This window comes from Callithrix jacchus, chromosome 3, assembly GCF_049354715.1.
Source record: "Callithrix jacchus isolate 240 chromosome 3, calJac240_pri, whole genome shotgun sequence".
Lineage (NCBI taxonomy): Eukaryota > Metazoa > Chordata > Mammalia > Primates > Cebidae > Callithrix > Callithrix jacchus.
This window is the reverse complement of record NC_133504.1, coordinates 57,493,014-57,518,877: the sequence shown is the minus strand read 5'-3', so window position 1 is coordinate 57,518,877 and position 25,864 is coordinate 57,493,014. Positions and strand designations below refer to the sequence as shown.

The 25,864-nt window shown below is 40.3% G+C and overlaps 1 protein-coding gene across 1 annotated transcript; it reads left to right on the top strand.

The window, feature by feature from the left end:
• The first annotated feature begins 1,502 nt into the window (after positions 1-1,502).
• RAB33B (RAB33B, member RAS oncogene family) lies at positions 1,503-24,178 on the top strand. Its single transcript, XM_002745344.6, has 2 exons — positions 1,503-2,126; positions 21,250-24,178. The coding sequence occupies exons 1-2, from the start codon at positions 1,878-1,880 to the stop codon at positions 21,688-21,690; spliced, it is 690 nt and encodes a 229-aa protein (XP_002745390.1). The 5' UTR covers positions 1,503-1,877; the 3' UTR covers positions 21,691-24,178.
• The last annotated feature ends 1,686 nt before the right edge of the window (positions 24,179-25,864 follow it).

Genomic DNA, 25,864 nt, shown 5'->3' with positions numbered 1-25,864 from the left:
CCACATTCACGTTATTTATTTATTTATTTTTTTGAGATAGGGTTTCACTCTGTTGCCCAGGCTGGAGTGCAGTTTCACAATCTCAGCTCACTGCAACCTCCACCTCTCTGGTTCAAGCGATTCTCCTGTCTCAGCTTCCTGAGCAGCTGGGATTACAGGCACCCGCCATCATGCCTGGCTAATTTTTGTTTTTTAGTAGAGACAGGATTTCATCATGTTGGCCAGGTTGGTCTTGAACTCCTGACCTCAGGTAATCCAGCTACCTCGGCCTCCCAAAGTGCTAGGATTACATTTTCAGCCCATTTCTATAAACTAGGTGAGTAAACTTTTTTTCGTAGCAAACATAACTTGGTATATTAGTTACTGTAGAAAGTCTTTTTACAGCAACAGAAATTACCCTATATCAAGGCTTTTGCAAATTCCTGGCATCTCCGGGCATGTTTAGGTTTCACCACTCATGTGAAATGTTCTGACTATATTTTCATTTCATCTGATGGAATAAGCAGCTTATCTCCTTTCCTAGAACTTTTAGTGCTCTATTGTCCTCCTCACTTTAGTTAAGGCCTGCCATGTTCTCTCCAACAGTCCTTGACTTTCCCAACAGCATATCCATCTGCTCAAACAGATGTCACTGCAAAAACAAAACAAACTTTTAACAAAAAGCCATCTGTTTGTGTATTTGGGACCTTTTATATTACAATACAGCATGTTTTCTCAGAAGAATTCACGGAGATTCTTTAGGGTTGGGGTTTTAATCTATTGATATTTTCCTTAGGTAGACAAAGACAACCTCCAAGTGCGTCAATCTTTAACCACGACATTATCGTCACTCAGGCACTAAGACATAACTAGGGCATAACAAGTTTTATTTCCACCTAGTAACTCCCTTCAATGCCCCCAGGTGGCCGACATGTGATGTGCTCTACTTTTTGGGCTGGAGACATTAGCCCAACAAGTTTTGGCCACAAGGATCACGCGGATATTCTTGGGGACTTGGGGATGCCTAGCGAAATGGGCTGCACCTAGGCAGTAGGCGGCCTCGAACTCCCGTCTGCTCTCCGGCAGCCCACAGCAATGCGCCTACCAAGACCTTAGACTGCAAAACTCAGCGCGGCCCAGAGCTAGCGTCCAAGTGCACCTCCTGCAAGGCAGGCTTTCGGTGACGTCTCGCGTCCCACCCATTCAGCCGTGGACTCTATCCCAACTCCCGCAGTTCACAGAGGCGGCGGCGGTAAGCGCAGCCGACGCCACATCCCTAGCGGCAGGCTGAGGGAACCCGCCTCCTCTCCGGGGCGACCCAACGATACGTAGATGCCGGAACCGAACCCGACGCCGGAGTCCGGCGACGTCCTTACCGTCGCTCGCCAGGCACACGCCCCTGTCTGAGGCGACTCTGCGGCCCTCTCGCGAGAGAGCGGCCGTGGTACCTCCTTCCTCTCAGCTGTCTTTCTCTCCCCGCCCCCGGAGTGATTGCGCCGCTTCCTGCAGAGGGCGGGAACCTTGGACGTGGCGGGGCTGGGTCAGCCAGGGCGCTGGGCTTGGGCGCTCGGCGCAGCCTCTCGGCAGGCTGGTCTTCCGCGCCGCCCTCAAGCCCCCGACAGACCACACGCCTGCCAGGTAGACCGGCGCCAGCCCAAGTGACGCCGGGCGTAGGGCCGCGGGCGCTCGGCTCAGTGCGGCAGGGCGGGCGGGCGCCACACCTGTGCGAGCAGGACGGGGCGAGAAGGTGCGCAGGCGCGCTTGGGGCTGGCGGGCGGTGGCTCCTGGGACGTCGCGCAGCCAAAGTGGCCGGCTGGGCGCGCGCGCTCGCGGTGGCGTAATCTCTCAGCCTCTCTGTGTCTCCTTTCCTCCGCCTCAGTTTGGGGCGGGTTGGGGAAATGGCTGAGGAGATGGAATCCTCGCTTGAGGCAAGCTTTTCGTCTAGCGGGGCGGTGTCAGGGGCCTCAGGGTTTCTGCCCCCGGCCCGCTCCCGCATCTTCAAGATAATCGTGATCGGCGACTCCAATGTGGGCAAGACGTGCCTGACCTACCGCTTCTGCGCTGGCCGCTTCCCTGACCGCACCGAGGCCACGATAGGGGTGGATTTCCGAGAACGAGCGGTGGAGATTGATGGGGAGCGCATCAAGGTGAGCGGATGGGGGGCTGTCGGGGAGGACGGGATGACAGGTGTCCCAGCCCCACTGTGGGCTGGTCGCCGGCCCTGTGCATGCTGTTTGCTCCATTTTTTTTCTCACGCTGATGAAATTGGAGTTGGGGATTGGAAGGATTAGTGTACAGCAAACTTCTAAGGAATTGTTTCTGAAACTTATGTGTACCTGTGATTTACCTGGGGATCTTGTTGAAAACGCAGGTTATGATTAGATAATCTCGCGGATGATGCAGGTGCAGCTAGTCCGTGGACCACACTTTGATTTCAGGAGTGTAGGGCGTATCTACTGACGCATTGACTGTGTCTCATGTGCTGGGAGTCAATGAAATATGAACAGAGTTTTTCGAGAGCATGGAAAATTCATTTAATTAGTAATAGTTATTAAACATTCATTCGAGCGGTGCCTTAGGTGTTGTGGAAGTAAAGCCCATTGCCTTTGAGGAAGTACTTAGGTATTCTCTTGCATACAGTTTTGCTATAATAGTTTCTGTATGATACTGATTTTAGAAAAATCTGTTTTCCTGCAGAAACGTTCTATATGTGATAGTTCCTACTCGGGTTGCCAAAAGCATTTCTTATGATGACACATTCTCAATTCTTTATTCCCTTTAAGTCGTTATTGGTGGCCTCTGAGACTGGGGACACTGAGTGACAGTAATAGTGGAGAAGGTAGTATAGGCCCCAGGCCAGGTTTGAGATTCTGAGGGGTTGGAATGTAACAGTGGAATGAGGATCAATGACAAGGTATAGGCCTCCTGATGGTATAAACCTTAGACACACTTTCATTGCAAGCCACCACTAAATGCTACCTGTTGATACCGCCCCTTAAAACATGGGTGGAACTACCCTGCCTTATACTACTGCTTTAAATCAGTGATCATCTTTATCTCAGTCTCTTGATGGGGCGGGGGAGTGGTGGGAAGAACATGCTTGCTTCAGACATTCCTACGCATATCTTTGAGGCAAGAACAGTTTATTTTTCCGTTCCCTAATCATTGCCCGCCACCCCAAGGGGTTATACTGCTTATGGTGGTAGAGGAGAAGTAAGCTGAGTTAAAAGAAAGGAACCCTTCTTTGGTGCTTTTGTCTTTTAATTTTTCACGTTAATATTTTATGTCCCATATGAGCTGTCAGTGGTGGTTTTGGGGGTGCTTTGTATTAGGGAGTTAAGAAAGATTTGTATACTTGTAGAATAAAAGATAGAATGAGAGACTAAACATTTCTCACCAGAATTAGATTTGGCCCAGAAGCCTTTGGAGTGAAAAAACAATGGAGCTTCTGAAGTTCCAAGGGAGTTCAGTTTGGGAGAAGCAGGAATCTGGGAAGTACATGGACTTTGGAGCCCAACTAACCTAGATTCAAATCTGAACCTACAAAAGGGTAAGGATGGGCTGTGTGTCCTTAATAGGGTGACCAACTTTGCCCAAGACCGTCCAAGTTTTAAAACTGAGTCTCACATCCCAGGAACCCCCTGTCTCGGGCACACTGAAATAGTTGGTCACCCTGGACCTTAGGCAGATTCTTCAACCTCTCAGAGTCTGCTTTTTTCTTTTGAAAAACTAAGATCATAATACCTTATCAGGCTGCTGTGAGGATCAGATGAGAACATATATGAAGCACCAGTTCATAGTTGGTACCTTTAAAAAGTTTATTTGTCTTTCCTGATGGGTTAACATTATTTTTCCTGTTTGCCACCGTTAGTTCTGCAGTTACACACCCAAAGTTGCAAGCAGTGATAGAGGAGGGCATAGGTAAACAGCCATGGGGAGAGAAATTTAGAAAACAAAAACAAACAAAAATAGGAAGTAGGAAATTCTTTCAAAAGTGGAGAGAATCAGGGTGGGGGAGGAGTCAGGATTTGAGGGCCCTTTCTCTGTTCCTGGGTTGCCCTTTATTACTCAAAGATCACAAACGAATCAGGTGCAAATTTAAGAGATAATAGTATTGAAAAAATATAAAGCATGCGCAGTGTATAAAGTCAATTAACTACTGAGGTGAGTGCTAACAGTGATAGGAAAGACAGATCCACAGGTATCATGAATCTGGGTGCACGGAGTTGACCATTCTGGTTGAGAAGAGCAAGGAGAAAATATTTTTTGGGGGTATTAATTTCTACTTAACTTTAGCCTAACGTGTTATATTGATGTGGACTTCGACACTGAGATTGTTTTTCTTCTAAGTCCCTAGCCATTGACTTGTGCCATCAATGGTGAGACTTGAGAAAGATGTTTATTGTGGTTGAAATGACTACAGACATGTTCTCAGATTTCTATAATAGGAAAAGATATAGCTATGTTAGGCATTTTTTTTTAAACCAGAGAGCTTAATTTTTTTAGTGCCCTTTTTTCTGAAATGGAAAAGTGATATAAAGAGCTTTATTCGATGTGCTGCTTCTGCTGCTTTTTTTGTTAACCTGTAATGCATTTTAAGTGCTTCTGAAATATTCACATTATGTCTTCGGAAATTGTGAGCCTGATCTAAAATGACATTTTTCCTAATTTTTCTTCTTAAAGCTGGAAAGTTCTGTTATTTGACTAGTAAAATGCCATTCTAGACAGTATTTGTTTGATAAAAATGAGATACTGCTTTGAATGTTTTGATAATCATGGACTAGAAAATTTTCAGAGAGCATGACTTAACAGCAGTGCCCTTTCAGAATCCATTAAAATATTTTATGAAATGTAAGAATGTCTTTCTCTGCTAATCCATTCCTATGCAGTATATGTGTGTAATTGAAAGAGGAAAATCTTGTTTGCAAAATTTTGGAAGTCTAATAAAATTATAAAATTGAATTACTTAAATAAAAATACATTTGGCTTTTAAATTGAGACTCCTGAGTCTAATCCTTATGCTCCTTCCTCATTTGTGTATCTTCTTTATGACTAACTGTATTCATTTCGCACAGTCATTTTCCAATGGCAGACACACCAACTCATTAAAGCCTGGTCTTGTATTTAATCCAGCGCCCTGTTAGAGGTCAGCAGTTCCTACTTGAACATTTCAGTCGCTTACTTTTTTTGTAGCAGTAGAAATGAAATGTTCCAATGTTAAGTGCAAAATGTTAATATTAACTAGTGGAAAATAATCAGGACCTCTCCCCACACTGGTAAACCAAATATTTAATGAGTAATTGCACACAGGAGAAATAATTATGCATATGAAGTTGGAGTTTGAAAGCGCAGGTAGAACAAAATGTAACATGCCTAGAGAGAAGAGTGGAAATTTTATTAAAAAAAATTTTTTTTTTTGAGATGGAGTCTCGCTCTGTCACCCAGGCTGGAGTGCAGTGGTGTGATCTTGACTCACTGCAACCTCCACCTTCCAGGTTCATGCAGTTCTCCTGCTTCAGCCCCCCCAAGTATCTGGGTCTATAGGTGCGTGCCACCATGCTTAGCTAATTTTTTATATTTTTAGTAGAGATGGGGTTTCACTGTGTTAGCCAGGATGGTATTGATCTCCTAAACTCATAATTAGCCTGCCTCGGCCTCCTGAAGTGCTGGGATTACAGGTGTGAGCCACTGCGCTTGGCCTAAATTTTTTTATAGCATGATGAAGATGCCATTCAGTGAATGCTGTATAAATGTAAAATATGAAGTAGGTTACTTATCCTAATTATTGTTCCGTGTTGATATTCATTAAAAGTAAATTAATGTTTATAAGTAAAAAAATATTTTATATGAAGTCACCTTATTCCCTACCTTAAATCAAATTGCTACTTCTTAAAATGTGCTGGTGATTGGAGAGATACCAAATTGGTTCTCTTGATTTGATTGATTTGCATTGAAATCAGTGAATGAGACTATTAGCAGTTAAGGTATCCTAAGAATACTCAGGAATCTTGTGATCCCTTAGCTCAGAAACTTTTGGGTAGTTTGGGTCTGGTCTGACAGACTTTCAATTGCTGGGATTTGGTCCTGGGGCTGGCATGGTATAAGTAATACACATTTTCACAGACCCAAGCTTTCCTATTATCTGAAGGATCCCAGGAACCAGGTCAGAATTCCTGTTGTTCTTCCAATCTGATTTCAGAAGGCTGTGATTCTCTTCTATTTCTTATGAAGATGGCAGCATTGGAGTGTACATTCAGCGGTGGTGAGAAGAGAGAATTACTTACTTCTCTGGAATCAGTGGTCAAGATCTTTTGCTTTGGAGACTGTGTTAGGACACTAAAAAATTAGTTTAAGCAAAAAGGGAATTTGTTGTTTCATATAACTAAAACGCCCAGAAGTAAATTTTCTTTGCCAGTTCTAAGAACAGTCCTACAGGGCCATTCCTAAACTATGGTAGTGCAGGGGTGCAATGGTCTGATTGGTCAGACCTAGGTCAAACACCCTGCCTGGGAACCAGTGGTTCATGTGAATTGAAAGCAGGGAGGGCTGATTCCCAAGGAAAATGGGGTGCTATTAATAGAAGGGAGAATGTGAGGGTTAGGCTGGAGAAAACAACATGCATTCTCTACAGAATCAGCTAGTCCAGGTTTAAATTCTGGCCTTAAGACTTACTTGTTTTGTGGCCTAGGGTGAATTACTTAAACCTCAATTTCCTCATTTGAAGATTGAGTAATTATTGCATAGGTTTCCATATATTAAATAAATGCATATAAAGGACTTAGCAGAATGCCTGGTGAGTACTTGGAATGTGCTAAACCCCAAATCAATATTAATAGTGTAAGAGTAAATGCTTACTCCTTCAGGAGAGAGATGGTAATGGAAAAAAAAGGGGGGGCAGTGGAAGAATAGGAAGAAAGGATAGATAACTAAGATTACTGTTCCATATTTTTTCCTCTAAGGCAATAACTAATTGAAAAAAAAAAAGATGAGCCCATAATGTTGCATAAGTTTGCCCAGCTTTTAAGGTTAAAATGCCCTCTTGAAAGGCTAAATGACTGGATCAAGGTTATACAAGTTGGTGACAGTACTAGGAATACAGGTGTTGCCTTTGTGTCCTTTCTCTCACTGCTTGCTCTCTTCCTTACCACCTTTATTATTCTGTAATTAAATTCTTCATTCTTCATTTCATTTTTGTGTTTTTTGTAGAGATGGGATTTCTCCATGTTGCCCAGGCTGGTCTCGAACTGATCTACCTGTCTCAGCCTCCCAAAGTGCTGGGATTACATGCGTGAGCCACAGCACCCAGCCCAAATTCTTAATTTTAAAGGCAGTATTTCTTTCAAATAGTCACAAAATTTGTTACTTGTCTTCTTAGGAAGCTAAAATTTATTTATTTATTTATTTTTAAATTTTAACAGGTTTAAGTAAACACAGACCTATACATGAATTGCCAGTATTCAGAACCAGTGGAGGTTCAGAGAGATCCCAGGAAGCCAAAATTTATTTCAAAGATTTGCCATTTGATTCTGTACACCGGATACACACATTTCTACTTCACATATAAAAAGCAAAAAGTAATCTCTTGAGATGTTTCTAATACCAGTTATGATGTTGTTTTACAACTTAAATTATTAATAGAAGCTCTTATGTAGTTCTTATGTAGATGATCTTTTATGTGAAAGAATAAAAATATGTTCTTTGAAAGAATAGGGGAAAAGGAAATTTGATAGCTAATCAGAGATGGAAAATTTGGATTAAAACCTTTAACATTTTAGGTCAAGCAAAAACAGTATTAAATCAATTTAAAGTCAGATCATTTCTCATTTGGATAATAAAACTACCAAAAGAGCTGTCATGAACAACAGGAATCTACTATTAGGATTAGCAGTAGCTGGGTTGCCATTTTTGTTAAAACTTGATATTGGAATTTAAGTCGAGATTCATGAAGCATTATATAAAGTAACTATGTATACATATATAACATATATATATATAGCAGTTTTTCTTTTTTTGAGATTGAGTCTTGCTCTGTTGCCCAGGCTGGAGTGCAGTAGCATGATGTCAGCTCACTGCAGTCTCCGCCTCCCAGGTTCAAGCGATGATGGGCATGAGCCACCGCACCCGGCCAAAATTTTTTTGAAATGAAAGAAAATAACCACAAAAATTAGCTGGGTGTGGTGACACACTCCTGTAGTCCCAGCTACTCAGGAGGCTGAGGAGGGAGGATTACTTGAACATGGGAGATGGAGGTTATAGGGAGCCAGGATTGTGCCACAGTACTCCAGGCTGGGCGAGAATGACACCCTGTCATAAAAAATAATAACATATATATATTTAGATGGAGTCTTGTTCTGTTGCCAGGCTGGAGTGCAGTGGCGCAATGTTGGCTCACTGCAACCTCTGCCTCCCAGGTTCAAGCAATTCTCCTGCCTTAGCCTCTCCAATAGCTGGGATTAAAGGTATGCACTACCACGCCTGGCTAGTTTTTTTGTATTTTTAGTAGAGATGGGGTCTCACCATGTTGGCCAGGCTTGTCTTGAACTCCTGACCTCAAGTGATCCACCTGCCTGAGCCTCCCAAAATGCTGGGATTATAGGCGTGAGCCCCCACACCTGGGCTAGTATGTTTTATAAGGTTTAAAATGGGAATAAGATTTGTGTGAGCACATATTAGTCATTTTTTCTTAAGATATTTAAGTATTAAATTGGGAAAAATTTCTCTGAAAATATTTCCTAATTTAACATTTACCAGATGAAACCATTTCACTTCCTTGAGTCCAAAAGTGTCGTCCTCTCTTCTTTTTTAAACATCATGAACGATTCCACTCATAGCTAAGCCTCAAGAGTTTTCTAGGCTTTGCTTTTCACCTAGTGTCTGTCTGTCTCCTTCAAAGTTTTCTCTAGCCTTTTATAGCCAACAGTTTTTAGTCAGTCGTCCTGTCGTTTATTGGCTGGGTCTCTTGCTGCTCCTTTCTCGTCTCCTTGCCTTCTCATCTCAGTGTGTAGGCCTGGAAAGCAGCAGGCAGCAGTAGCCCTAAGCCTTCACATGATTTAGTTATTCCGTGAGAGAAATTTTGAAGCTTCTTTTTAGATATTCCTTTGTAAAGGCCTCATTAACTTATTAGTTACTTTTATGGCTCTCCAGTAAAGTGTAAAGAGTTATTTCAGGCTGGGCATGATGGCTCCTGCCTGTAATCCCAAAGCCAAGGCAGGAGAATCACTTGAGCCCAGGAGTTTGAGACCAGCCTGGGCAACATAGTGAGATACCCATCTCTACAAAAATTACAAAACTTAGCTGGGCCTAGTGACACACGCCTGTGGTCCCAGCTGCTCGGGAGGCTGAGGCAGGAGGATTGAGCCTCGTAGGTCGAGGCTGCAGTGATCCATGATTGCACCACTGCATTCCAGCCTCAGGGACTGAGACCTTGTCTCAAAAAAAAAAAAAAAAAAAAAAAAGGGCGGTTATTTCATACCTCTGTGTTCTAGAACACTTGATATGATTAGAAAGCATAGAATTTTGAACAGGATCAATGGGAAGAGGAATACTGTTTAGTCAGTCTCATCTAAAAACAAAGCGTTTTCCTAGGGTTACATTTTTTATTTTTATTTTTTTATTTTTTGGAGACAATATCTTGCTCTGTCACTCAGACTGGATTACAGTGGCATGAGTATGGTTCGCTGCAGCCTTGATCTCTTGAACTCAAGCGATCCTCCCACCTCAGCCTCCCATATAACTGGAAGCACAGGTGCATACCACCATGCCCAGCTCATTTTTTTAAATTATTTTGGGTAGAGACAAGATCTCACTGTGTTGCCCAAGCTGGTTTCAAACTCCTGAACTAAGTAATCCTATCACTTCAGGCTCCCAAAGTGCTGGAATTACAGGTGTGAGTCATTGCATCTGGCCTGGGGTTAAAATTTATCATTACCACTTACATTTGTTGAGGACATCCACAGTTCTTTGAGGCAGGTCTAAACTCTGTGTAACCATTTTTTTTTTTTTTTAGTTTAGTTTGTTTTTATAAAAGACATGCATGTTTAGGAAGGAAAATATAAAAGTAGAAATAAAGGGAGAAATTATCTTGGAGACAACCATTGTTAATATTTTGGTATGTGTCCTTTTTGTGTGCTTTTTATTTTTTATCTTGTGCATATACTTTGTTTAAAACACTATAAGTCATTTTTAATTGATGAAGTGATGCTTGAACATCTGAGTTACAGAAAATGTTATTAAAAGAAAAAAAAAATCAGCTCTAGTTTCCTTGGACAGCATTTATATAGGTCATCCAATTTATTACCAAAATATCTTTCTAAATGCTAAAGATAGAATTTCAATGTTTTTTTTTTTTTTTTTTTTTTTGAGACATAGTCTTGCTCTGTCATCCAGGCTAGAATACACTGACAAGATCTCAGCTCACTGCAGCCTCCACCTCCCAGGTTCAAGTTCAAGCGATTCTTGTCCCTCGGATTCCTGAGTAGCTAAGACTACAGGCTGTGCCACCATGACCTGCTAATTTTTTGTATTTTTGGTAGAGACAGGGTTTTGCTATGTTGGCCAGGCTGGTTTCGAACTACTGAGCTCAAGCAATCTGCCCACTGTGGCCTCCCAACGTGCTGGTTTTACAGGGGTCCTCATGTCTGACCTCAGATTATTTGCAGGTTTTTTTTTCCCATTCTGTGAGTTGTCTCTTCATTTTGATAGTGTCCTTAGAAGCACAAACTTTTTTTTTTTTTTTTTTGAGACAGGGTCTTGCTCTGTCACCCAGGCTGGACTGCAGTGGCATATCTCGGCTCACTGCAGCCTCTGTCTCCCAGGCTCAAGTGATTCTCTCACTGCAACCTCCCAAGTAGTTGGGACTGCAGACTCCTGCCACCACACCTGGCTAATTTTTGTATTATTAGTAGAGATGGCGTTTCACCACGTTGGACAGGCTGGTTATGAACTCCTGAACTCATGTGATCTGCCTGCCTTAGCCTTTCAAAGTGCTGGAATTAGAGCCACTGTGCCCGGCCCCTCACAGCCCTCCTGCTTTTTTTTTTTTTTTTTTTTAAAGAGACAGGGTCTCCCTATGTTGTCTTTTTCCCTCCCTCCCTCCCTCCCTCCCTCCCTCCCTCCCTCCCTCCCTCCCTCCCTCCCTCCCTTCCTTCATTCCTTTTAATGGAAAAACATTTTGGTTTTTTTTTTGGAAGGAAGGAAGGAAGGAAGGAAGGAAGGAAGGAAGGAAGGAAGGAAGGAAGGGAAGAAGGGGGGAGGGAGGGAGGGAGGGAGGGAAGGGAAGGAAGGAAATCAAGCAATGCGAGAAACATTGCCGACCTGGATCTAGAGGTTTACAAGTTGATTTCTTTTTTTTGAGAGAAGGAAAGAAAAAATTAAACAATAAAAAAAAGTAAAGGAGAGGAAGAAAGAGAAAGAGAAAGAGGGAGAGTAAACGGAAATATTGCTTTATTCTGAAAAAAATTGGGTATTAATAATGGCCAATCAATGTTTCATTTAAACTTACGAGGAGGTGTGATGTGGTATTGACAAGAATGTATATTTTGTGTATTTGAAGTGGAGAGCTCTATAAATATTTATTAAGTTTACTTGTTCTGGATCTGAGTTCGAGTCCTTGATATCCTTATTAATTTTCTGTCTCATTGAGTCTAAGTCTTTATATATCTGGGTGTTAGGATTGTTAGCTCTTGTTGTTGCATTGATCCTTTTACCACTGTATCTTTGTTGCTTTAAAATCTGTTTTATCCGATACGAGATTTGCAACTCCTGCTTTTTACTTATTTATTTTTGCTCTCCATTTGGTTGGTAAATCTTTCTCCATCCCTTTGTTTTGAGTCTTTGTGTATCCTTCCATGTGAAACAGGTCTGGATGTAACATGCCGTTGGGTTTTGGCTGTGTCTTTTGATTGGGGGATTTAGTCAATTTAAATTTAGGGTTACTGCCATTTGATGTTAACTGGCTGTTTTATCCATTCGTTGGTGTAAATTCTTCTTTATGTTGGTGCTCTTTACTTTTTGGTGTATTTTTAGAAAGGCTAATACTGGTTGTTTCTTTCTGTGTGTAATGCTTCTTTCAAAAGCTCTTGTAAAGCAGGTCTGGTGGTGATAAAATCTCTGAGTACTTGCTTGTTCATAAAAGATTTTATTTTTCCTTCAGTTGTGAAGTTTAGTTTGGCTGGATATGAAATTCTGGGCTGAAGGTTCTGTTCTTTGAGGATGTTGAATATTGGCCCCCAGTCTCTTCTGGCTTGTAGAGTTTCTGCTGAGAGATCTGCTGTAAGTCTGATAGGCTTGCCTTTGTGGGTAACCTGACCTTTCTCTCTGGCTGCCCTTAGTATTTTCTCCTTCATTTCAACCCTGGTGAATCTAATGATTATGTGCCTTGGGGTTGCTCTTCTCGAGGAATATCTTTGTGGTATTCTCTGTATTACCTGGGGTTGAATGTTGACCTGCTTTGCTAGTTTAGGAAAATTTTCCTGAATAATATCCTGAAGGCTATTTCTCAGCTTGGATTCATTCTCTCTGTCGCATTCAGGTACACCTATCAAACGTAAATTTGGTCTTTTCACATAGTCCCACATTTCTTGGAGACTTTGCTCATTCCTTTTTATCCTTTTTTCTCTAATCTTTTCTTCACGTTTTATTTCATTAAGTTGGACTTTGACCTCTGATATCCCTTCTTCTGCTTGAACAATTCGAGTGTTTAAACCTGTGCATACTTCTCGGAGTTCCTGTATTGTATTCTTCAGTTCCATTAATTCACTCATACTCCTCTCTAAGTTGTCTATTCTCAATAGGATTTCATCAAACCTTTTTTCAAAGTTCCTAGTTTCTTTACGTTGGGCTACAACATGTTCTTTTAACTCACCGAAGTTTGTTATTATCCATTCCCTGAAGAGTATTTCTGTCATTGGGATACGCTCCTTCTCCATCAAGCCTTGTTCCATTGTCGATGTGGAACTGTGATCATCTTTAGAGGGAGAGGCGTTCTGACTTTGAGTGTTCTCAGCTTTTTTACGCTGGTTTCTTCCCGTCATTGTAAATTTATCCTCCTGTCGTCTTTGAAATTACCAACTTTCAGATTAGGTCTCTTGAGTGGGCGTCCAGGTTGTTAGTTCCCAGGGCCAGAGCAGCTGCGTTAAAACTGATGGTGCTTTTCTTCCCAAGATTCTCCTGTCTGGCTTCCTTCTTGTGTCCGTAGTAGGCGACTCTGCCTTCCCGGGGCTCCAAACCTTGGTCAGAAGGGGAACCGGTCCTGTTTACTCTGCACCGAGCGTTTCTGCGCTGAGCGCTGCCGCCCCAGGTGCCGTCACAGCCGCTGTGCCGGGCTCTGGTGTTGTGCTGGGGGCCCATGTGGGTCCTCCAAACCTGTTTACTCTGCTCTGAGAGCTCCCGCGCGGTCGTGCTGGCGACCTGTGTGTTTCCTCCACTGGGGATCTTCTGCTCCGTGAGTGAGCAGAATTTGTCTGTAAGTGTGGCGTCCTCTAGTTCTCCACGCCTTCACTGAGAGCTGCAATCCCAGGATGTTGGCGATCGGCCATCTTGGATCATTCCCTTCTTTTTTTTTTTTTTTTTTTAATTTTTGTAAGTGTTTATGGGCTGGGCATGGTGGCTCACGTCTGTAATCCCAGCACTTTGGGAGGCTGAGGTGGGCAGATCACAATGTCAGGAGCTTGAGACTAGCCTGACCAATATGGTGAAACCCTGTCTCTACTAAAAATACGAAAATTAGCCAAGCATGGTGGTGCATGCCTGTAGTCCCAGCTACTCAGAAGGCTAAGGCTGGAGAATCGCTTGAACCCAGGAGGTGGAGGTTGCCGTGAGCTGAGATTGCGCCACTGCACTCCAGCCTGGGCAACAGAACGACACTCTGTCTCAAAAAAAAAGGTTTTATGGATACTTAGTAGGTGTATATATTTTATGGGGTACATGATATATTTTGATATAGACATGCAATGTGAAATAAGCACATCATGGAGAATGGGGTATTCATTCATCCCCTCAAGTATTTATCCTTTGAGTAGTTATAAACAGTCCAGGCCAGGTGCAGTGGCTCCTGCTGGTAATCCCAACACTTTGGGAGGCTTAGGCAGGCAGATTGCTTGAGCTGAGGAGTTTAGACCAGCCAGGCCAATATGGCAAAAACCCGTCTCTACAAAAAAAATTTAAAAAATTAGCTGGGTATGTTGGCTCACAGCTACTCAGGTGGCTGAGGCAGGAGGATCCCTTGAGCTCAGGAGGTCAAGGCAGCAGTGAGCTGGGATCATGCTACTGTACTCCAGCCTGGGCAACAGAGCAAGGCCCTGTCTCAAGAAACAAAAAACAAAACCAATTACATTATTTAAGTTATTTAAAAATATTATTGACTATAGTCACTCTGTTGCCTATCAAATAGTAGGTCTTATTCATTCTATTTTTTTTGTACCCATTAACCATCCCCACCTCCCCTACCCCCAAGCCCCATTACCCTTGCCCCACTACCCTTCCCAGCCTCTGGTAACCATCCTTCTACTCTCTATGTCCATGATTCAATTGATTTGATTTTTAGATACCACAAATTAGTGAGAACATGTGATGTTTTTCTTTCTTTGTCTGGCTTATTTCTTTTAACGTAATGATCTCCAGTTACATCTGTGTTGTTGGAAGTGACTGGATCTCATTCTTTTTTATGGCTGAATAGTATTCCATTGTGCATATGTACCACATTTTCTTTATATATTCATCTGTTGATGGACATTTAGGTTGCTTCCAAATCTTAGCTGTTATAAATAGTGCTGCAAAAAAATGTGAGAGTGCAGATCTCTTCAGTATACTGATTTCCTTTCTTTGGGGTATATCCCCAGCAGTGGGACTGCTGGATCATATGGTTGCTCCAGCATATGAGTTTTTTGAGGAACTTCCAAACTGTTCTCCATAGTGGTTATACTAATTTACCTTCCCACCAACAGTGTATGTAGGTTCCCTTTTCTCCACATCCTCCCCAGCATTTGTCATTGCCTGTCTTTTAGATAGAAGCCATTGTAACTGGAGTGAGATGATATCTCATGGTAGTTTTGATTTGCATTTCTCTGATTGTTGTGTTGAACACCTTCTCATATACCTGTTTGCCATTTTTTTTTTTATTGAGACGGAGTTTCGCTCTTGTTACCCAGGCTGGAGTGCAATGGCGCGATCTCGGCTCACCGCAACCTCCGCCTCCTGGGTTCAGGCAATTCTCCTGCCTCAGCCTCCTGAGTAGCTGGGATTACAGGCATGAGCTACCGCGCCCGGCCCTGTTTGCCATTTGTATGTCTTCTTTTGAGAAATGTCTATTCAAGCCAGGCTCCGTGGCTCATGCCTGTAATCCCAGCACTTTGGGAGGCCAAGATGGGCAGATCACCTGAGGTCAGGGGTTTGAGACCAGCCTGACTAATGTGGTGAAATCCGGTCTCTACTAAAAATACAAAAATTAGCTGAGAAATGTCTGTTTAAATCTTTTGCCTGTTTTTGGTTAGATTACTAGAGTTTTCGCTATTGAGTTTAAGCTCCTTATATATTCTGGTTATTAATCCCTTATAAGAGGGGTAGTTTGCAGATATTTTCTTCCATTCTGTGGGTTGTCTCTTCATTTTGTTGTTTCTTTCCTTTGCTGTGTACCAGCTTTTTAACTTGAAGTGATTCCATTGTCCATGTTTGCTTTGGTTGTCCGTGCTTGTGGGATATTGCTTAAGAACTCTTTGCCCAGACCAGTGTCCTGAAGATTTTCCCCAATGTTGTCTTATAGTAGTTTCATAGTTTGAGGTCTTAGATTTAAGCCTTTAATGCATTTTGATTTGATTTTTGTATATGGTGAGAGATAAGCGTCTAGTTTCATTATTTTGCATATGAATATCCAGTTTTGCCAGCACCATTTATTGAAGAGACTATCTTTTTCTCGGTGTATGTTTTTGGTACTTTTGTCAAAAATGAGTTCATTGTAGGTGTATGGATTTGTGTTTGTATTCTCTATTTTATTCCATTGGTCTGTGTATCTGTTTTAATGCCAGTACCATGTTTTGGTTACTACATCCCTGAAGTACAGTTTAAAGTTAAGTAATGTGATTCCTTCAGTTTTGTTCTTTTTGCTTAGGAGAGCTTGGGCTATTCTGGGTCTTTTGTGGTTCCATATAAATTTTATTATTGTTTTTCCTATTTCTGTCAAGAGTATCATTGGTATTTTGATAGAGATTGCATTGAATCTGTAAATTAATTTGGTACTATCAACATTTTTAACAATATTGGTTCTTCCAATCCATTAACATGGAATGTTTTTCTATTTTTGTGTGGGTACTCTTTAATTTCTTTCATCAGTGTTGTATTGTTTTCATTGTAGAGGTCTTTAACTTCTTTGGTTAATTTCTAGGTATTTAATTTTGCTTACTCCTGTTATTTTGTTATTTTGTTTTCTGGTTTTTTCCTTCTTTCCTTCTTGTCTTCCTCTAGTGAAGGTAATTTTCTCTGGTGATAGGATTTTGTTTCTTGCTTTTTGCTTTTTGTGTATCCATTGTATATTTTTTGGCTTGAGGTTACCATGATGCTTGCAAGTAATATCTTATAACACATTATTTTAACCTGATGTATTAGTCCATTTTTATGTTGCTGATAAAGACCTGAGACTGGGCAATTTTAAAAAAGAAAGAAGTTTATTGGACTTATAGTTCCCCGTGGCTGGGGAGGCCTCACAATCATGGCAGAAGGTGAAAGGCACATCTCACATGGTGGCAGACAAGAGAAGAGAGCTTGTACAGAGAAACTCCCCTTTTCAAAACTGTCAGCTCTCTTGAGACTTATTCACTATCATGGGAAATACCTACCCCGATGATTCAGTTACCTCCCACAGGGTCCCTCCCACCCACAACATGTGGAAATTCAAGATGAGATTTGGGTGGGAACACAGCCAAACCACATCATCTGATAATAAGTTAACACTCTTTACATAAACAAACAGAAAAAAACATGTAAACTGTATGCCTTAACTTTATCCTTCCCACTTCTTAACTTTTTCTCATTTCTATTTATATCTTACTGTATTGATTATGTCTTGAAAAGTTGTTGCAGTTATTATTTTTGATGGGTTCATCATTTAGTCTTTCTGCTTAGGATAAGAGTTTCTGTGTTTTTCTGTGTACTTATTACCAGTGAATTTTTTATCTTTGGGTGATTCTGTATTGCTTGTTAATATCCTTTTCTTTCTGATTGAAGTGCTGCCTTTAGCATTTCTTGTAACAGAGGTCTGGTATTGATCAAACCTCTCAGCTTTGGTTTGTCTGGGAGTCTTTATTTCTCCTTCATGTTTGAATGATATTTTTGCCAGATAGACTATTCCAGGGTAAAAGTTTTTTTCCTTCAGCACTTGAAATACATCACTCTCTCCTGGCCTGTAAGGTTTCCACTGAAAAATCTGCTGCCAGACTTATTGGAGCCCCACTGTATGTTATTTGTTTGTTTTCTCTTGCTGCTTTTAGGATCCTTTCTTTATTCTTGACATTTGGGAGTTTGATTATTAAATGTCTTCAGGCAGTCTTCTTTGGGTTAAATCTGCTTAGTGTTCCGTAACCTTCTTATATTTGAATACTGATATCTTTGTCTAGGTTTGGGAAGTTTTCTGTATTATCCCTTTTGATAAACTTTGTATCTCTGTCCTTTTTCTCCACCTTCTCTTTAAGGCCAATGGCTCTTAGATTAGCCCTTTTGAGGCCATTTTCTAGATCCTATAGGCATGCTTCCTTGTTCTTTATTCTTTTTGCTTTAGTCTCCTCTGACAGTATATTTTCAATTAGCTTGTCTTCAAGCTTGTTTATTCTTTTTTCTGCTTAATCAAGTCTGCTGTTAAAGGACTCTGATGTGTTCTTCAATATGCCCTTTGCATTTTTCAGCTCCAGCATTTCTGCTTGATTCTTATTAATTATTCAGTCTTTTTCTTGAATTTATCTGGTGGTATTCTGAATTCCTTCTCTGTATTATCTTGAGTTTCTTCAAAACAGCTGTTTTGAATTCTCCTCTGAAAGGTCACATATGTCTGCTTCTCCAGGATTGGTCCCTTTTGCCTTATTTAGTTCATTTGGTGAGATCATGTTTTCCTGGATGGTGCTGATGCTAGTAGATGTTCTTTGTCTGAACATTGAAGGGTTAGGTATTTATTGTGGTCTTCACTGTCTGGGCTTATTTGTAGCTGTCCTTCTTCGGAAGGATTTTCAGATATCTGAAAGGACTTGAGTGTTGTGATCTCAACTGTATCTGCCTTAGGGGACACCCTAAGCCCGGTAGCACTGTGGTCTTCCAGACTTGTAGAGGTACCACCTTGATGGTCTTGGACAAGATCCAGGAGGATTGTCTAGATTGCAGGGTAGAGACTCTTGTTCCCTTCCCTTACTTTCTTCCAAGCATACAGAGTCTCGTTCTCTCTCTCTCTCTCTCTCTCTCTCATCTCTCTCTCTGTCTCTCTGTGTTCTAAGCCACCTAATACTGAGTGGAGTGACGCAGGCACCCCTGTGACCACCACCACTGTGACTGCTCTAGCTTAGACCTAAAGCCAGCACAGCACTGTATCTCACCCAAGGCTGTAACTTTGGCTGTAACCACTCCCTGGCTACTACCTATGTTCACTCAAGGCCCTGGGACTCTACAATCAGCAAGTGGCAAAGCCAGCCAGACCTGTGTCCTTCTCTTCAGGGTGGCAAGGTCCCCTATACCTTGGGTTGGTCCAGAAATGCCTTCCCGGAGTCAGGGACTAGAGTTAAAAATCTTAGTTTACTTGGTGTTCTGTTGTACTGTGGCTGAGCTGGCACTCAAACCAAATGACACAGTCCTTCCCACTCTTCTCTTCTTTCCAAAGGAGAGGAGCTTCCCACTTGTAGCCACTGCCACCCCAGGCCATAAGGAGTACTGCCAGACTGCCACCAATGTTCCCTTAAGGCCCAAGTGTTCTTGAATCAGCTTGTCATGAATGCTGCCTGTCCTGGACCTCATCCTTCAGAGTAGTAGGGTCCCCTCTGGCCCAGGGCAGGTCCAAAAATGCTGTCCAAGAGTCAAGTCCTGAAATCTGGGACTCCAAGAGCCCTCTTGGTGCTCCACCCCACTGTGGCCATCCTGGTACCTAAGGTACAAGACAAGGTCCCCTTTACTTCTGCCTCTGCTTTTTTCAAGCAGAAGGAGTTTTGCCCTATAGCCACCACAGCTAATTATGTGCTGAGTCTCACTTTCAGCCAGCAAGTCTCAGAGGTTTACCCAAGTTTGTCAGTGTAGTGCCTGGGTATGGCTGCTGGTTTTTCAGGGTCCAAGGGCTCTTCAATTAGCGGTGATAAATGCTGCAAGGACTGGATTTTTTCCTTCAAGGCAGCAGATTCCTTTCTGCCCAAGGTGTATCTAGAAATGTTATCTAGGAGCTAAGGCCTGGAATGGAGGCTTCACAACTCTGACCAGTGTACTATCCTGCTGTGGCTGAGCTGGTATCCAAGATCAAGACAGTGTCCTTCCCACTCTTCCCTCTCCTTTCCTCTCCCCAAATGGAAGGAAGTGGTTTTTTTGGGGAGCTGTGAGCTGTGCAGTCTGGGGTTAGGGGAGGGGTGATGGCAGCACTCCCTTGGCTGCCCTAGCTAGAGTCTCAGTATGTCTTTTGCCTGCCCCAATTCACTGTCTCTGGGCCTAGTTCAGCACTAGGACTCGCCTCAGAGTTGCAATCCTTGTGGCCTAGACTGCCTTTCAGGTTTACTTCGAGACACATAGCACTGTAGCTGAGGGTGGCAAGGTTTGTGGGAACTCATGTTTGGACTGCCAGGATTGGTGATTCCCCTCTGGCTGGGACTGGGTTAAATGTTCCCTCTTTGGGTAGACATCAGCTGAGTTTGGTCCGGTTTTCCTTTCTGCTCTAACAGGACAGTACTGAGTTCAGTGCCTCACAATTGCTGTGTTCTCCTTTTCTTGGTGCCAAGAGAAGCTTTCCATACCACACTGCTGCCGCTGGGTGTGTGTGTGTGTGTGTGTGTGTGTGTGTGTTGTGGGGTGCACTGGCAATTCAGGACTGTGTTTTCTATCTCTTCAGTTCCTCTTTCAGCAATATGAAGTTAAAACTAGGTACTATGAGTGCTCACCTGATTTTTTGGTTCTTATGAAGTTGTTTTTTTCTGTGTAGTTATTAACTTGGTATACTTGCAGTGGGGTTGGGGCATGATAGGTGGAGCTTTCTATTCTGCCATTTTGCTCCACCCTCCAATTTTATTTGTTCAAGCTGGTCTTGAACTTTGGGGTTCAAGACCCTGATGCCTTGGACTCCTAAAGTGCTGAGCCACTATGCCTGGCTGTACAAATATTTTTAATTTTGATGAAGTCCAATTTATCTATTGTTTTCTTCGGTTGCTTATGCTTTAGGTATCATATCTAAGAAATCATTTCCTAATCCAGGGTTACAAACAGTTACAATTTTAGCTCTTAAATTTAGGTCTTTGATATATTTTGAGTTCATTTTTATATATGCTGTGAGGTAGGGATCCAGCCTCATTTTTTGCATGTTGTCCAGCACCATTTATTGAAATGGCTAATCTTTCCTGCTGTTGAATTGTCTTGGTACTCTTGTTAAAAATGACCATAGATATATGGGTTTATTTCTGGATCTTCAGTTCTGTTTTATTGATCTATGTGTCTAATCTTAGGCCAGTTTCACAGTCTTGATTACTGTAGCTTTGTAGTAAGTTTTGACATTTATAGTTTTAAGCATTTTAATTGTATGTTGAATCTTTTTATTCTTGCTTTTTTTCTAGCCTTCTTAAATTTTCAAGGGGTCTGGATTTCATAGACATGCATATACATGTATATGTTTGTTTGGAGACTCAACCTTATAACAATTAACATCTTTCCTAGATTTAATATTTTAAATTAGACTAGTAAAAGGTAAAGAGGAGCATAAGTAACCAAATTTACAGGAATTAAATGCTTAACATGATTAACACCTGATATATTTTTCTCTTGACATTTTAAAATAAAATTTTGAGGTATAATTTTATTTAAACAAATTGAATTTACAAAATTTAGAAAATTCTGTATTGAAATATTTGTTCCAATATTTATATTATAACTTAATTGTGAGATAACTGGTATTATGAAGTCTGGATCCCATAGATAACATTGAAAAAGCATTATGGAAGGGAGAAATCAAAATATTTTAAGTGAAGAGGTAGTAAAGACAATGCAAGATGATGAATTTCTTGATATGTATAATTAGAATAAGATTTTCAGTTTTCCTCTTTTTCCTCCCATTTTCAGATCCAGTTATGGGACACAGCAGGACAAGAACGATTCAGAAAGAGCATGGTTCAACACTACTACAGAAATGTACATGCTGTTGTCTTTGTGTATGACATGACCAACATGGCTAGTTTTCATAGCCTACCATCTTGGATAGAGGAATGCAAACAACATTTGCTAGCCAACGATATACCACGGATTCTTGTTGGAAATAAATGTGACTTGAGAAGTGCCATTCAGGTGCCCACAGACTTGGCACAGAAATTTGCTGACACACACAGTATGCCTTTATTTGAAACCTCCGCTAAAAACCCCAATGATAATGACCATGTAGAAGCCATATTTATGACCTTGGCTCATAAGCTTAAGAGCCACAAACCGTTAATGCTTAGTCAACCCCCTGATGATGGAATTATCCTGAAGTCTGAACCAAAGCCTGCAATGTCATGCTGGTGCTAAATAACAGTCTCTATTGTATTATCTAATTTTGACTAAAGAAATACTTCTGAAATATGACAGTTATAAGTCATAAGATTTAATCTCAACTATATTGGGTCATCTTGACACTTTGCTGTTTCTCATTGTCACACTTTTGTATTTTGTATCTACTTAAGTTGTCACTGTGACAGCACAAGGAAAAGTTGGTTTTCAGGTGAGGTTGAAAATGAAGCACAGATAGAATGAAGCAGAACATCTCTCCATCTAGAGCTCAATGAAGGAGGCTTAAAATGAGAACATGCTGCAATTTAAAGGGTCATTTCCTAGGATTGGAAAAAAAGTGTTAACGTTTTAACACACACCTAATGATATGTCCTTTGAATGGGAAGTGTTCTTAATAGGATGAAAACTGGTATTAGCCTCTACCCAGAGTTCTTTTTTTGTTTTCTGTTAGAGACTGGGTCTTGCTGTATTGCCCAGGCTGGCCTTGAGCTCCTGGGCTCAAGGAATTCTCCCACCTTAGCCTCCCAAGTAACTGGGACTACAAGTGCTCACCACTGCATCTGGCCTTCCTCTGTTTTATTAGCATATTTAATTTTGTTATTGGTATGTTTTAGAACCAAGACTTTAGTTTCAGTGGGATTAGAAGGCATAGAATGTTTTCTGGTTCCCAGTCCATAAAGAATGACTTTTCCAAGAGTTCTAGTTGTTTGATGTTTCTAATTAATATTAATCAGATATACAGAAATCATTGTTACTTTTAAAAAGAGATGAGTTGCTTTCTTACTAAATCCCATTAACATATGCAAAAATAAGTCAGATCTTAAGGCAAATGAAGTGACATTGTAAGGTGCTTTATATTTTATTTTGATATCTTTAAACAGTGAAAAACTAACCAAAAGCATATGAAGAGTTGTAACTTGGGGGAAAATAGGTAAACATAGCTCCTAGCTAACACAGGAGACCTGTTCTTACTTAGCTTTTAGTAATTTCAAGCAGTGTATCTGGTACCATATCACTTGCTCTCCTGTCAACTCCAATAAATTTAATGACTAAATGCCAAGTTAACAAATCAACTTCCATTTGGATTGTAGCTGTGAAGGCATAACTCTAATTGCTATTAGTCCATATGTATTTCTGTAATAGTATTGTGTCATATCAATTTTTAAGATATCTAAATTTTATGGTCACAACAAGCTATTCCTCCTCAGTATGAAAGATAAATTAGATACTGAAAAATATCTTTTCTATCCTTCAATGATGGAAAGAATATTTCAAAAGTTTTTTAACCTAAATACTTTAATTTTGAATTTAAGTCTTTGCACATAAAATATAGCAAGCTTACATATTAAACTACTTACATAAGTGGAATGTAAGCCAAGACTTTAACTGAAGTGTTCACATTCACTAATTCTGATAGATTACTGTCCTTAATAATTTTGGAGGAAATGAAGCCAAAAGATTATTGTACTTACAGTGTTTTCAGAATGTGGGAAATCAACTAAAAGTGTAATCTAATCTAGTTTAAGATTTTTGTTGATCATGGTGGTCCTAATTGGACAATTTAACTATAAAGACAAGATAATTCTATTAAATGAGCTAACTGAGAATAGTAATTATAGGAAGTGATTATTCCATTTTCAGTATTAGAGCTAAAATTGGCTTTATTTGCATATAGAGAGATCATTTTTCTTAATCATGCTGGAATTAAAAATTAAAAATTGTTTTACTTGTATCTAAATCTTGATTTATAACTATTTTTGTAATAAAACAATGACAACTGTAGTAATTGTGATGGGTGTAACAACTTTTTTTAAAGAAGAGACTCTGTTTATTGGTTTTCAAAATATTTTCTAAAGTTGGGGAAGAAAGTTTATAGACTTTCCAAGCACATTTATGTTTTTTTATTGCTGTTACTATGGTTTTAAAAAGAGTAACTTTATTTCTTTTTGTAAGGCGTTAGTAGTATCCCTTACAGTTCTGTGAAAGGACTTATTTTTTCACTTTAATATTTATTTTAAAATATTTGTATCTCATTTTTAACAATTTATTGTTTTAATTTTTTATATATATATATGTTTTTATTTTTGAAAAGAACATACCTACCAGTTGAATGGGGATAAAGTTTTTAATATTTTAAAATATTTATAAAGCATTTCTTTGACTGTTGAAAGTCACTTCCGAAATGATAGCTATCTAGCAACTAATTATTAATTTTTAAAGCACAAATCACACATTTAAAAAATCTGTGGAATTTAACTGTGACCTCTAATTGAAAATAAATAATTGAAATATCAGATATGTTTTGGAAAAGTCTTAATTTGAGAGCACTAAAGGAAACTACCCCAGAATCTAATATAGTTAGCTATTAGTAACAATGAATTATTGAAAGAATATTGCAAATACATGTTTCCTCATGAAATCTAAAGTTAAATAATTTTGTTGTGGAATAGTGTCACTGTTACATTTCCTCCATAAAGTTCAATAAACCAGCTTAGCCACAAAGAAATCGTGTCTTATTTCTTTGTTTTGGTTACTGGGTAGAGTATAAAACAAAACAATCCCTTTTTTCTGCTGGTCTCCAGATAATATTATATGTATTATACACTTTTAAAAACAACAAAAAACCCCTAACCCATTGGAAATTTATTTTCTTGTATACATTTGAGGTTGAAGAACACTTCAGGAAAAAAAACTCAACTAAGTATTCAAATTAGCTGATAATTTTTGTGTTTGCTTGGTTTAGTAATCCAATTTGTTTTAGAATACTTCAGTGCAAAAAGCAAATGGTGCAAGAGGGGTCGATGTGTATTTAGACATAAAAGCATTTAGCAGAATGAATAACTATAAAAAGTATGAGAAAGAAGAGAATGAACTATGTCTCTGGTATAAGATTTCAGTTACTGATTTTTATGCCATAGGATTGGGGATGTCGGGGCTTCTGATGTTGACTCTGCTTCCCCTGATCAGTTTATTTCACGTCTAAGTTACTCTTGTGTTCAAACACAAAATTGACATTATTCATGAAAGACTGCTTTCTTAATCAGATATTAAGACAAGAAGTTGATTATGTCTTTTGGGAGCACATTTGCTACAGCCTGTGTGGCCAGGGCGAATTCACTTGCTTTGTTGGAATAACCTGATTTAACAAACATTTATTAAGTACAGGTCATGTGTTCTCTATTTGTGTTAGTCAGTGGAGATACACAGACATTGTCCTTAAAGAACTTACAAAATAGTATACAAGCAAGTAGGAATTCTACAATATAATGCGATCAGTGTAATCAAAGAAGCATATACTAAGGACAGAGCACAGAGAATGGAGTGGCCTTTTGGCTTGGATATGGGAGCAGCAGATACTCAAAAAGCTTCACAGTGGGGGTGGGGGCATTTATGCAACATCTCAGAGTAGATGTGAGGCATTCTCCATGTCAAGGGGAGGGAAGAAAGTCATCCCAGGTTAATGCACTGCAGGGCTCAAGAACAGAATTGAATTTGGGGAAAATGACTGCTAGGTCAGTGTGAGTATGTGATAGAATGGAAGTGTGGTCAGAACACAGAATGGAGCTAGCAAGGTATATTGTGGTTAAACTGCCAAGTTGCCATATGCAGTGGGATTAGGACTGACTTGCGTGCAGTATATGAAACTCAGTCTGAACCAGCCTATAAGGGGGATTTTATTGTAAGGAGTCTGACTTGTCTCACTAGACTTGAGGACAAGGATGTGGCTGGACTCAAAGAAGAGCTGGGATTGAACACACAATTTCCTAACTCTGGGTCCAGCTTCTCTGCACATCTTTATTTTCTCTTTCTTTTATAACTAGTTTTTTTATTTTTTAGGTTTAATCAGCAGAAAACATGGCCACTGAGTACTGAACTTTTGGATGCTACAGGCATCCAATGAGAAATGAACTCTCAGTCCCAAGTTGAGATTTCCAGCATAGACTGTTAATTGGCCTGGTGAGAGTCAGATCTCCACCCAAGACCAATAGCCAAAAAAGATAAAATAAGCAATTTCCATATTTAGGGGAGAAGGTATTTTTGGGGAAGGGGAGCAAAAAAAGAAGAAGATAGCCACACAAAAACATTTGAACTTTACTATTTAGGCAATGGGTAACTAATGAAAGCATTTTGCAAGGTAGTGAGACCATTAGATTTATGCCATAAATTCTAGTGGCAATGAGAGGGATATGTG

Bases quoted from the DNA above. Each gene is read 5' to 3' on its own strand.
- RAB33B (XM_002745344.6), top strand. From the start codon at position 1,878: ATGGCTGAGGAGATGGAATCCTCGCTTGAGGCAAGCTTTTCGTCTAGC. The intron at 2,127-21,249 runs GTGAGCGGATGG...TCCCATTTTCAG, and splicing joins TTGATGGGGAGCGCATCAAG to ATCCAGTTATGGGACACAGC.